General features: G+C 44.6%; 1 protein-coding gene across 4 annotated transcripts in view; it reads right to left on the minus strand.

Moving 5' to 3' along the window:
- The window catches only part of myo9bl (myosin IXb-like), a 111,097-nt gene that overhangs the window by 2,153 nt on the left and 95,158 nt on the right, over positions 1-13,786 (minus strand). For 3 of the 4 annotated variants that reach the window (XM_058074376.2, XM_058074377.2, XM_058074374.2), the window contains 15 exons: positions 13,110-13,228; positions 12,594-12,787; positions 12,395-12,502; positions 12,140-12,310; positions 8,261-8,302; positions 8,081-8,192; positions 7,932-8,005; positions 7,656-7,848; positions 7,456-7,584; positions 4,888-4,993; positions 4,676-4,807; positions 4,473-4,596; positions 4,311-4,361; positions 943-1,058; positions 716-861 (listed from right to left, as the gene is read on the minus strand). In XM_058074376.2, coding sequence (XP_057930359.2) covers positions 716-861; positions 943-1,058; positions 4,311-4,361; positions 4,473-4,596; positions 4,676-4,807; positions 4,888-4,993; positions 7,456-7,584; positions 7,656-7,848; positions 7,932-8,005; positions 8,081-8,192; positions 8,261-8,302; positions 12,140-12,310; positions 12,395-12,502; positions 12,594-12,787; positions 13,110-13,228 — 1,817 coding nt within the window. The remainder of the gene's footprint in view (positions 1-715; positions 862-942; positions 1,059-4,310; positions 4,362-4,472; positions 4,597-4,675; positions 4,808-4,887; positions 4,994-7,455; positions 7,585-7,655; positions 7,849-7,931; positions 8,006-8,080; positions 8,193-8,260; positions 8,303-12,139; positions 12,311-12,394; positions 12,503-12,593; positions 12,788-13,109; positions 13,229-13,786) is intronic. The other variant, XM_058074375.2, reaches the window with a different exon arrangement.

The raw sequence follows: 13,786 nt of genomic DNA on the forward strand, positions 1-13,786 counted from the left end.
CATAGCACATTAAAGCACCTTACATTCTTTTACAACAATGCCATTGAAGAAGTTAAAGGTGACTTCAAATTTATTTCAGCCAAAATGCGCTAAATCCGTCATTTCAGCCAAAAGGCGCTAAATCCGAAAAAAAAAAAAATAAATAAAAAAATACATGGAGTGTCCAGGATTTTTATAGCATGCATTTTTATGACCTATATTGATAGCTCTTTCATTTGCAATATAGACTTGATGACCAAATAGATTGATATGTGCATAATTAAAAATCATCTCGAAATCAGTCAAAATGGATTTAGCGCCTTTTGGTTGCAAGCTCTTCAATTTATAAGACAGACAAAAATGCAAAGCTACATGGCCCTGTTTGAAAAAGTGATTGCCTGCACACCAACCATACTCCTGTATATCGTCCATACTAGTGTAGATGATAGAGTACCCATAGTAGTATGTATCATCTATACTAGTGTAGATCACAGTATCAGGTGCGTCCACATGCATTTGACATGCGCACACACTAGAGTTGTTGGTGGTCCAACCTGCTTTGCTACAGAGCAGACGGCACCGCTTCCATCACCATCACTGGTCCAGACCTGCACCACAAAAGACAGGGAGGGGCCCAGCCCCCGACGGTGCAGCGGTCAGAATCCCCGCAGGCGCGCGCACGAGAGAGAGAGAAACATGAAGAACGGACAAAACAAGACGCGGCTTTGCGACTGACCTTCAGGCTCCGAGTTATGGGCGGAGGAACGCTGCTGCTGCTGCTCGTCCAGGAGGCTCTCGGAGCTCAGCGAGGCTTCGGAGTCCAGGTTTTCCTGGTCGGAACCGGGCTGCTCCATCTCCGGGAGCCGACAGGCCAGATCCTCTCTGGATAAAAAGTTCCACGTGTTAGACAAAACGAGGGGAAACGGGCACGGAAAAGCATCAACAAGAGAGATTGATGGTTACTTCTCCTGCTTAATGGACTTGATGCGCTCCACCAGGTTCATCTCCGCCTCGGCATCCGAGTCCAGGGGCTCGTTCTCAGGGACGGCTTTAAGGTCCGAGCTGACCTTTTCGTGGACCTGGGAAAGCAACATCAGAAACCCCATCAGTCTGTCTCCATCCTGGTCTTTTGGCTCCAGCGCAGCCTCGTGCAATTCACACTTTAACCAAATTGTTCTTCAAACATGCCTCAATGCCAAAAACACAAACACCTCATGGGACTTTATGAAATATCATTTGGACAGCCCTGCTTAATGGGGGCAGCAGTTTGACCCTGAAGGCCATTGCTTCCATCTCCATTCTTTAAATATGCGTGTCCAACCAACGGCCATGTTGGACGCTGAGCCAGCCCTGGGAGGACCGGCCGGGAGATGCTGTTAGTCAGGAAAAAAAGCGGCGTACTTGATGGGTTCATGCATCACAGCGGCACAACCTCCATTCAATGACAAGCTTCACCTTTACCACACGGGCTTACACCGCTTGGGGAACCCGCTCACATCCACGGCCACGCCTCCTCACACCGCCACGGCGACAACACGGGACGCTTACTTGTCGTCTGGGCCACATGATTAAAAATCATCATGGGATTCGGGCTCGCTTTCCAAATGCCTCACTTTTCAGAGCTGTCTCAGAAAATGCCAGACTTAACACTTTGTTTCTCATAAATTGACTTAATTATTCTAATATTACCACTTTGTTTCTCATGAATTTATTTATTTAAATAATGTATTTATTTACTTTATTATTCTAATATTACCACTTTGTTTCTCTTAAATGTATTCATTTAAATAATGTATTTATTTACTTTATTATTCTAATATTACCACTTGTTTCTCATAAATGTATTTATTTAAATAAATCTATTTACTTCATTATTGTAATATTACCACTTTGTTTCTCATAAATTTATTTATTTAAATAATGTATTTATTTACTTTATTATTCTAATATTACCAATTTATTTCTCATAAATTTATTTATTTGAATAAATGTTTTTACTTTATTATTCTAATATTACCACTTTCTTTCTCATAAATTTATTTATTTAAATAATGTATTTATTTACTTTATTATTCTAATATTACCAATTTATTTCTCATAAATTTATTTATTTGAATAAATGTTTTTACTTTATTATTCTAATATTACCAATTTATTTCTCATAAATTTATTTATTTGAATAAATGTTTTTACTTTATTATTCTAATATTACCACTTTGTTTCTCATAAATGTATTCATTGAAATAATGTATTTATTTACTTTATTATTCTAATATTACCACTTTGTTTCTCATAAATGTATTCATTTAAATAACTTTATTATTCTAATATTACCACTTTGTTTCGCATAAATTTATTTATTTAAATAAATGTATTTACTTCATTATTCTAATATTACCACTTTATTTCTCATAAATGTATTTATTTGAATAAATGTCTTTACTTTATTATTCAAATATTACCACTTTGTTTGTCATAAATGTATTCATTTAAATAATGTATTTATTTACTTTATTATTCTAATATTACCACTTGTTTCGCATAAATTTATTCATTTAAATAAATGTGTTTACTTTATTATTCTAATATTACCACTTTCTTTTTCTTGAATTTATTTATTTAAATAAATCTATTTATTTACTTTATTATTCTAATATATTATAATATTAATATATATTATATATTACAAGTTGTCTGTCAAATTTAAATCATAATATTGTGAGTTCTCATATTGTCATAATATTACACGTTTTTTCTCATCCATTTACGGCTTTATTTTTTTAAACAATATTTATATTATTATAATATTTTTTTATTTGTTGCAGATTGTCATATTGTCAAATATGTATGAAATTATTCTCGTAATATTAGAAATTATTTCCTCATATACTTAGTACTTTGTCAAAAAAAATTTCTCATAAATTTACAAAAACAATCGTATTCTCGTACATTTTCCGACTATTCGACTACTTTTGACATTTTTTTCCCAAATTTACTTCATTCTTGTAAGATTGTCAATTTTTCCTCATAAATGTACAACTTTTTTTGTTGCAAATGTACGAAAATAAGTTATAATCCTGTAAATGTAGGACTTTTTTTTCTCATAATACGATAATTTTTTTCCTCATAAATGTACAACTTTATTCTTGTGATGTTTCACGTAAATGTACAACCTTCTTAAAAATGTTATAAATACAGTCGTGTTCTCATGAATTTACGACTATATTGTCATAATATTACACGTTTTTTTCTCATCCGTTTACGACTTTATTTGTTGCAGATTGTCATATTGTCGAATATGTATGACATTATTCTCGTAATATTAGATATTATTTTCTCATATACTTAGTACTTTGTCAAAAAATTTTCTCATAAATTTACAAAAACAATCGTATTCTCGTACATTTTCCGACTATTCGACTACTTTTGACATGTTTTCCCAAATTTACTTTATTCTTGTAAGATTGTCAATTTTTCCTCATAAATTTACGACTTTTTTTGTTGCAAATGTACGAAAATAAGTTATAATCCTGTAAATGTAGGACTTTTTTTTCTCATAATACGATGATTTTTTTCCTCATATATGTACAACTTCATTCTTGTGATGTTTCACGTAAATGTACAACTTTTTTAAAAATATTATAAATACGGTCGTATTCTCCTAAATGTACATATTTATTCTCACATTATAAATTTTTCAAAAATTCACTTCATTGGTTGCAAATTTAAACGAATAAAGTTGGTATCTTGTAAATGTACAACTTTATTCGTGAAATCGAATTGTTTTTCCCTCAGTGTGGCCTGAACGGAACTGGTGAAGGAGCTAAAGCTAACGCTAAGGGAACCGCCATGTTAATGATGTAATATTGTGAAGAGAAACCAGACAAAATGGTGTTGTGGTTTCCTTATGAATGAATGTGTGTATTTGCTGGAATTAGCATTAGCATATTTTGTCCAGTATTGTATGTATTAGTTTATGGGAACATTTTCGTTTTCAATGCCAATATATCTGCGGTTGACGGATTCATTGATCGATGGTGGCGAGAGGCCCATGGGTCCACATGAACGGGTTCCGCCGACTTGAAGAGTAGAACATGCATGATAGCCCCCGGAGAACGTCGCACCAACCCAGCAGCACCCTGTCCTCGTACCAAGACAATACGACCGCGTATCTCAGGCAGCATCTCACCAAACTAGCATGCAACTAAACTACCGGTTAGTCAGGAGGATAAGGAGGTGAGGGGATGACGGGAGGAAGATGAAGTCATGTGACCAACATCTAGTGGTGGTGCAGAGCTGCATTTACTAGATCTACCGGACGTGATACATACCACCACTCCTTTGTAAGGAGCTGAGAACCTGAGCGGTAAATGCCAGCAGGGCTACGGAAAGACAAGGAACATAGACCCCGTTAAGCACACAAGCATCGGCTCTTCTTCCGCCGCTGGGGGAGATGTTCGCTCGACTTCACGCCACGCGTTGCGTTCCCTCACCGTGTTCTGCCTCTTGAGTTTGAGTTGGTTCACGGCCAGCACCTCGGCAAACTCCAACTGCTCGATCTCCTCCATCTTCTCGTTGTAGCGTCTGATCTGCTCGCTGATGAGCATCTCCACGCATCTTCAAGAAAGAGAGAGAGAGAAGATGGCTTCAGGTTGACGGCGCTCGGGTGGTGGGCGCGGCTCACGCCGTGTCCTACGTGGTGGTCTTGGCGACGTCCTTCATGCTGAGAAGTGGGTCGGCGCTGTCCGGGCAGCGCAGGACGCACGGAGCAAACACGATGGCCAAGGAGTTAGGAGACATGCGGTTGTGAGCCTCCTCTTTGCACACCCTGCACACACACACACCTTGTGTCACTCATGCTTGTCAATCATTTCATCACATATGATTGCGTTGAGACTTGGACCGGACCTGACAAGGTGGAAGACGAGCCGCTCCAGTGTGTTGAAGTTCGCCATCGGCAGCTCCTCCAGCCCTTTGTAGATGGCGTACAGCTGCTCCTGCTTGTCCGGAAGCTCTGCAGCAAAACAAAACATCGCCACAAATATTTTTACCAGAATAAAGTCAAAATACTAAGAGAAAAAGTTGTATTCTAATTTTTTATCTTAGTAACAGTGTTGAAATATTGGAAAAAAGAGGGTTTTAAAGTCATAATTCATTCATTCATTTTCTACTGCTTATCCTTGCAGGGGTGCTGGAGCCTATCCCAGCTGTCTTCGGGGGAGAGGCGGGGTACACCCTGGACTGGTGGCCAGCCAATCCCAGGGCACATATAGACAAACAACCATTCACACTCACATTCATACCTATGAACAAATGTATACCCAGAACAAATGCCAATACTACAAGAATAAAGCCAAAATATAATGGGAATAAAATCAACTACAAGAAAATGTCGCAAGAACAAAAACACTGTAATTTTATGAGATTATTTTAATTTCATGAAGTTGTGTTCTAATGAGAAAAAATTCTCAATAAAATATACAATATATTATATTATATAATATATAATATGTGGTACAGGTGGACCGCCACAGACAGATTTGCGGCTGCTACTGCTTCCTATTCACCCTGTGGTACAAGTGGACCGCCACAGATAGATTTGCGGCTGCTACTGCTTCCTATTTACCCTGTGGTACAGGTGGACCGCCACAGATAGATTTGCGCCTGCTAGTGCTTCCTATTCACCCTGTGGTACAGGTGGACCGCCACAGGTAGATTTGCAGCTGCTTGTGCTTCCTATTCACCCTGTGGTACAGGTGGACTGTTACAGATAAATTTGTGGCTGCTAGTGCTTCCTATTCACCCTGCGGTACAGGTGGACCGCCACAGATAGATTTGCGGCTGCCAGTGCTTCCTATTCACCCTGCGGTACAGGTGGACCGCCACAGATAGATTTGCGGCCGCTAGTGCTTCCTATTCACCCTGTGGTACAGGTGGACCGCCACAGATAGATTTGTGGTTGCTAGTGCTTCTTATTCACCCTGTGGTACAGGTGGACCGCCACAGATAGATTTGCGGCCGCTAGTGCTTCCTATTCACCCTGTGGTACAGGTAGACCGCCACAGACAGATTTGCGGCTGCTTGTGCTTCCTATTCACCCTGTGGCACAGGTGGACCGCCACAGATAGATTTGCGGCTGCGACTGCTTCCTATTCACCCTGTGGTACAGGTGGACTGCCACAGATAAATTTGCGGCTGCTAGTGCTTCCTATTCACCCTGTGGTACAGGTGGACCGCCACAGATAGATTTGCGCCTGCTAGTGCTTCCTATTCACCCTGTGGTACAGGTGGACCGCCACAGGTATATTTGCGGCTGCTTGTGCTTCCTATTCACCCTGTGGTACAGGTGGACCGCCACAGATAAATTTGCGGCTGCTAGTTCTTCCTATTCACCCTGTGGTACAGGTGGACCGCCACAGATAAATTTGCGGCTGCTAGTGCTTCCTATTCACCCTGTGGTACAGGTGGACCGCCACAGATAAATTTGCGGCTGCTAGTGCTTCCTACTCACCCTGTGGTACAGGTGGACCGCCACAGATAAATTTGCGGCTGCTAGTGCTTCCTATTCACCCTGTGGTACAGGTGGACCGCCACAGGTATATTTGCGGCTGCTTGTGCTTCCTATTCACCCTGTGGTACAGGTGGACCGCCACAGATAAATTTGCGGCTGCTAGTGCTTCCTATTCACCCTGTGGTACAGGTGGACCGCCACAGATAAATTTGCGGCTGCTAGTGCTTCCTATTCACCCTGTGGTACAAGTGGACCGCCACAGGTATATTTGCGGCTGCTTGTGCTTCCTATTCACCCTGTGGTACAGGTGGACTGCCACAGATAAATTTGCGGCTGCTAGTGCTTCCTATTCACCCTGTGGCACAGGTGGACTGCCACAGATAAATTTGCGGCTGCTAGTGCTTCCTATTCACCCTGTGGTACAGGTGGACTGCCACAGATAAATCTGCGGCTGCTAGTGCTTCCTATTCACCCTGTGGTACAGGTGGACCGCCACAGATAGATTTGCGGCTGCTAGTGCTTCCTATTCACCCTGTGGTACAGGTGGACTGCCACAGATAAATTTGCGGCTGCTAGTGCTTCCTATTCACCCTGTGGTACAGGTGGACCGCCACAGATAGATTTGCGGCCGCTAGTGCTTCCTATTCACCCTGTGATACAGGTGGACCGCCACAGATAGATTTGCGGCTTCTAGTGCTTCCTATGCACCCTGTGGTACAGGTGGACCGCCACAGATAGATTTGCGGCTTCTAGTGCTTCCTATTCACCCTGTAATACAGGTGGACCGCCATAGATAGATTTGCGGCTCCTAGTGCTTCCTATTCACCCTGTGGTACAGGTGGACCGCCACAGATAGATTTGCGGCTGCTAGTGCTTCCTATTCACCCTGTGGTACAGGTGGACCGCCAGGTGCCCATACCCGCAGGAGACGGTGACCTGCTACACGCTGCCCCCTGGTGGCTCACCTACTGCGTGAAGAAACTCATTGTAATGAGTGAAGGTCATGAGAGGCTCCGGCAGCTCCCTCAGCCACTGCTTCACCAAGCCGGTCACCGTGTGGATGGGGTAGTCTTCCAGGCAGACCAGGTGAGGGTCTACGGAAGAGGAAAAAAAAGTCAAGGTATCGATCCCTTTCATCTTTTTCTCTGCACTCCTCAGCATTTACCCGTCTCCAGTCGCTGGTGCAGTTCTTTCATGCGATTGGCTGCACCCGACTTGCGGTAGATTCCCTCGGTGTAGAGGCCCTGCATCTCCACGTGCTCCAACATCATCTCCAGAACCATGGGCACCGGATTCTTCTCGCTGACCAGGTGACACACACGCACGCCGAAATGCTGAGCGCCAGACTCCTCGTCACTCTGTTGGATGACAACAATCAGACTCTTGCTTTGGTTTTGCCTGCCCAAGATGAGCTATCTCCAAGGAGAAAAGTCAAACCCACCTTTTTGGCGCAGAAGGTGGAGCAGTCTGTGACTATTTTGCTCAGACACTTTTTGTGGCACACCATTTTACAATCTGTAAGACAAGATTTGGACAAGATTTGTATGAGGCGTCAAGCTGTCCTCCGTGAGCATGGAGGCGTAGACTTACAGCTGCACATGTAGGCCTTCTCCATCCCCCAGATGTAGGACGTGCACTGGTCACACGACTGCATGATGCTGACCTGGTAGTTGATGAACACATGGTCCAAGGGGCTCTCCATCTAGCGGGGGGGAGAAGGAAGCAGCCTTAGAAAACACGTCTTATGACAACACACCACCAGACACTTACACTTTTGTCTTTTTTCCGACGCTTCTTCCTGGCTTTAGCAGGCTGAAATACAAGCAGAGAGCACCATGAGTCTTATTAACCAGTCTTCACAGGGACACAGCAGACATCAGATCAAACACTGGCCGGCTGATAGCTAGCTAGGTTGCTGGCTAGGTACCTAGCTAGGTAGCTAGAACACTGGCCGGCTGATAGCTAGCTAGGTAGCTAACTAGCTAGGTAGCTAGAACACCGGCCGAATGATAGATAGCTAGTTAGCTAGAACACTGGCCGGCTGATAGCTAGCTAGGTAGCTAACTAGGTAACTAGCTAGATAGCTAGAACACCGGCCGGATGATAGCTAGCTAGGCAGCTAGAACACTGGCCAGCTGATAGCTAGCTAGGTAGCTAACTAGGTAACTAGCTAGGTAGCTAGAACACCGGTCGGATGATAGCTAGGTAGGTAGCTAGAACACTGGCCAGCTGATAGCTAGCTAGGTAGCTGGCAAGGTACATCGCTAGGTAGCTAGAACACCGGCCGGATGATAGATAGCTAGTTAGCTAGAACACTGGCCGGCTGATAGCTAGCTAGGTAGCTAACTAGGTAACCAGCTAGGTAGCTAGAACACTGGCCGGATGATAGCTAGCTAGGTAGCTAACTAGGTAACTAGCTAGGTAGCTAGAACACCGGCCGGATGATAGCTAGGTAGGTAGCTACAACACTGGCCAGCTGATAGCTAGCTAGGTCGCTGGCTTGGTAACTAGCTAGGTAGCTAGAACACCGGCTGGATGATAGATAGCTAGTTAGCTAGAACACTGGCCGGCTGATAGCTAGCTAGGTAGCTAATTAGGTAACTAGCTAGGTAGCTAGAACACTGGCCGGATGATAGCTAGCTAGGTAGCTAACTAGGTAACTAGCTAGGTAGCTAGAACACCGGCCGGATGATAGCTAGCTAGGCAGCTAGAACACTGGCCAGCTGATAGCTAGCTAGGTAGCTAACTAGGTAACTAGCTAGGTAGCTAGAACACCGGTCGGATGATAGCTAGGTAGGTAGCTAGAACACTGGCCAGCTGATAGCTAGCTAGGTAGCTGGCAAGGTACATCGCTAGGTAGCTAGAACACCGGCCGGATGATAGATAGCTAGTTAGCTAGAACACTGGCCGGCTGATAGCTAGCTAGGTAGCTAACTAGGTAACCAGCTAGGTAGCTATAACACTGGCCGGATGATAGCTAGCTAGGTAGCTAACTAGGTAACTAGCTAGGTAGCTAGAACACCGGCCGGATGATAGCTAGGTAGGTAGCTAGAACACTGGCCAGCTGATAGCTAGCTAGGTCGCTGGCTTGGTAACTAGCTAGGTAGCTAGAACACCGGCTGGATGATAGATAGCTAGTTAGCTAGAACACTGGCCGGCTGATAGCTAGCTAGGTAGCTAATTAGGTAACTAGCTAGGTAGCTAGAACACTGGCCGGATGATAGCTAGCTAGGTAGCTAACTAGGTAACTAGCTAGGTAGCTAGAACACTGGCCAGCTGATAGCTAGCTAGGTCGCTGGCTTGGTAACTAGCTAGGTAGCTAGAACACCGGCTGGATGATAGATAGCTAGTTAGCTAGAACACTGGCCGGCTGATAGCTAGCTAGGTAGCTAACTAGGTAACTAGCTAGGTAGCTAGAACACCGGCCGGATGATAGCTAGGTAGGTAGCTAGAACACTGGCCGGCTGATAGCTAGCTAGGTAGCTAACTAGGTAACTAGCTAGGTAGCTAGAACACCGGCCGGATGATAGCTAGGTAGGTAGCTAGAACACTGGCCAGCTGATAGCTAGCTAGGTAGCTGGCAAGGTACCTAGCTACAGTGAAGAAAATAAGTATTTGAACACCCTGCTATTTTGCTATTTCTCCCACTTAGAAATCATGGAGGGGTCTGAAATTTTCATCGTAGGTGCATGTCCACTGTGAGAGAGATAAACTAAAAAGAAAAATCCAGAAATCACAATGCATGATTTTTTAACAATTTATTTGTGTGATACAGCTGCAAATAAGTATTTGAACACCTGTGTATCATCTAGAATTCTGACCCTGAAAGACCTGTTAGTCTGCCCATTAGAAGTCCACCTGCACTCCATGTATCATCCTGAATCAGATGCACCTGTTTGAGGTCGTTAGCTGCATAAAGACACCTGTCCACCCCATACAATCAGTAAGACTTTAACTTGTAACATGGCGAAGACCAAAGAGCTGTCCAAAGACACCAGAGACAAAATTGTACACCTCCACAAGGCTGGAAAGGGCTACGGAGCAATTACCAAGCAGCTTGGTGAAAAAAGGTCCACTGTTGGAGCTATCATTAGAAAATGGAAGAAGCTAAACATGACGGTCAATCTCAATCGGAGTGGAGCCCCATGCAAGATATCACCTCGTGGGGTCTCAATGATTCTAAGAAAGGTGAGGAATCAGCCCAGAACTACACGACAGGACTTGGTCAATGACCTGAAAAGAGCTGGGACCACCGTTTCCAAGGTTACTGTAGGTAATACACTAAGACGTCATGATGTGAAATCATGCATGGCACGAAAGGTTCCCCTGCTTAAACCAGCACATGTCAAGGCCCGTCTTAAGTTTGCATATGACCATTTGGATGATACAGAGGAGTCATGGGAGAAAGTTTTATGGTCAGATGAGACCAAAATAGAACTTTTTGGTCATAATTCCAATAAGCGTGTTTGGAGGAAGAAGAATGAAGAGTACAATCCGAAGAACACCATCCCTACTGTGAAGCATGGGGGTGGTAGCATCATGCTTTGGGGGTGTTTTTCTGCACATGGGACAGGACGAGTGCACTGCATTAAAGAGAGGATGACTGGGGCCGTGTATTGTGAGATTTTGGGGAACAACCTCCTTCCCTCTGTCAGAGCATTGAAGATGGGTCGTGGCTGGGTCTTCCAACACGACAACGACCGAAGCACACAGCCAGGAAAACCAAGGAGTGGCTCCGTAAGAAGCATATCAAGGTTCTAGCATGGCCCAGCCAGTCTCCAGACCTGAACCCAATCGAAAATCTTTGGAGGGAGCTCAAACTCCGTGTTTCTCAGCGACAGCCCAGAAACCTGACTGATCTAGAGAAGATCTGTGTGGAGGAGTGGGCCAAGATCCCTCCTGCAGTGTGTGCAAACCTGGTGAAAAACTACAGGAAACGTTTGACCTCTGTAATAGCAAACAAAGGCTACTGTACCAAATATTAACATTCATTTTCTCAGGTGTTCAAATACTTATTTGCAGCTGTATCACACAAATAAATTGTTAAAAAATCATGCATTGTGATTTCTGGATTTTTCTTTTTAGTTTATCTCTCTCACAGTGGACATGCACCTACGATGAAAATTTCAGACCTCTCCATGATTTCTAAGTGGGAGAAATAGCAAAATAGCAGGGTGTTCAAATACTTATTTTCTTCACTGTAGGTAGCTAGAACACCGGCCGGATGATAGATAGCTAGTTAGCTAGAACACTGGCCGGCTGATAGCTAGCTAGGTAGCTAACTAGGTAACTAGCTAGGTAGCTAGAACACTGGCCGGATGATAGCTAGCTAGGTAGCTAACTAGGTAACTAGCTAGGTAGCTAGAACACCGGCCGGATGATAGCTAGCTAGGCAGCTAGAACACTGGCCAGCTGATAGCTAGCTAGGTAGCTAACTAGGTAACTAGCTAGGTAGCTAGAACACTGGCCAGATGATAGCTAGGTAGGTAGCTAGAACACTGGCCAGCTGATAGCTAGCTAGGTCACTGGCTAGGTAACTAGCTAGGTAGCTAGAACACCGGCCGGATGATAGCTCGGTAGGTAGCTAGAACACTGGCCAGCTGATAGCTAGCTAGGTCGCTGGCTAGGTAACTAGCTAGGTCACATCACCTTGGTAGGCTCCGCCTCCTCCTTCTTCATCTCCCCTCTAATAAAACCATCCAAGACGGACTGGAAGAGGTTGACCACCAGCTGGACTTCCCCTTTTTGCTTGTCGCCTGCCAGATGGATGACTTTGTTCTGGTAGCCAGTCATCAGACCCTTGTAGCCAATGGTTGGCTTCTGGAAAAGTTTGGATTGACAGGTGAGCCTTTGAGGACGAGGGACGGAGACGGCTGCGAGGAAACAGGCGCGGGTAAGACTTACAGGGAAGGAATACATGGCCTTGATGGTCTCTCTGAACTGCATGGTGGCGGTGACAAAGATGGCTTCCGTAGCGGAGAGGGACTTCCCCCTGGAGCGGAAGTCATTGACCTAAAGAGGAGGAACAAAGCAGGAACCTTGTGAAAAAATATGAGCCCATCGAGACGGACTCAACGGCACCTCGGCTTGGCTGCCGACGTACCTGGTTCCCCAGAAACTCATCCAGGTGCCGCAGCTCGTTGGCGTTGGTGATCTCCCGATCCAGCGACGCGTTCCACTGCTCGGAGACCCGCGTGGCACGGCTGATCTTGATGGTGGGGTTGCGGCCCAAGCTCTTACTGGATCGATCTCCTTGGGAGTGGGACGACGCCCTCGATGGGTGCCCGGGTGCTGGAGCTACAGCACGGGGACGCAATCTTTTCACACTTCAAATCAAATGGTTTAGTCCATCCTGATACTAGACTTAGAGCATCATGTTTTCACCGGGACCCGTGCTGAGGGAGGATGAGTTAGGGGTAATACTTTACTGTTTTCATTCTCTACCCCTTGGACGGGTCACCAGCGAATCAAAGATCACATACCAGCATTCACACCCACTTAAGAGTCTCCCATCAACCTCTAATGCAGACTTATGGGAAGTGGGGGATTGCAAACTCCACACAAAGACGTCAACCCATCGGTGCACCGTACCCCCAAAATAAAGAAGACTAATGCTTACCTTCACCCCCTGCTGGTTTGTCATTGAGTATCTGGGCAAGCGTCACCTCCCCGTTGTCTGGAGTGTGAGCCTCCTTGTGGGGGCGCTTCTTCAGGATCTTGCTGAAGAAACCTCCCGACCTGCAGCGTATCAACAGATATTTCCACATCAGGTACAACACCCTGCCCAATAAACACTTTGTATCCTTTCTGTATTTCACCTTTCCTTTCATCCAGCTATTAACCATCAGCTGTGTCGCCCTAGCAACAGCACATATGAAAATGTTTGGCCACTAAAATCAACTTTTTTTTGAAAATAGGACTTTATTGAATTACTTTTAAATGACTCTTAATATTTTGACTTTATGACTTGAAATGGCTGGTAGCTACCTAGCTAACCGGTTAGCTTCGAATTTTTCTTCCTAAGAAGCCAAAAATCTACCACTTCCACATGGAATTTGAGGAGATTTTTTTTCACTCAAGCGGGTCATGCTATGGCTGACTTGATGCAGTGTTAAGCTAATGTCATGTAAGCTAATGTCTCAATGCTTCGTGTCATTACTGCCAGCTAGTGACCAGAATAGTACATATCACTTAGATTTCATTCATTCATTCATTCATTTTCTACTGCTTTTCCTCACAAGGGTCGCGGGGGGTGCTGGAGCCTATCCCAGCTGTCTTCGGGCGAGAGGCAGGGTA

The sequence above is a fragment of the Doryrhamphus excisus genome, linkage group LG4, assembly GCF_037039965.1.
Source record: "Doryrhamphus excisus strain RoL-2023G ecotype Guam linkage group LG4, RoL_Dexc_Guam_v1.1, whole genome shotgun sequence".
NCBI classification, from domain to species: Eukaryota; Metazoa; Chordata; class Actinopteri; order Syngnathiformes; family Syngnathidae; genus Doryrhamphus; species Doryrhamphus excisus.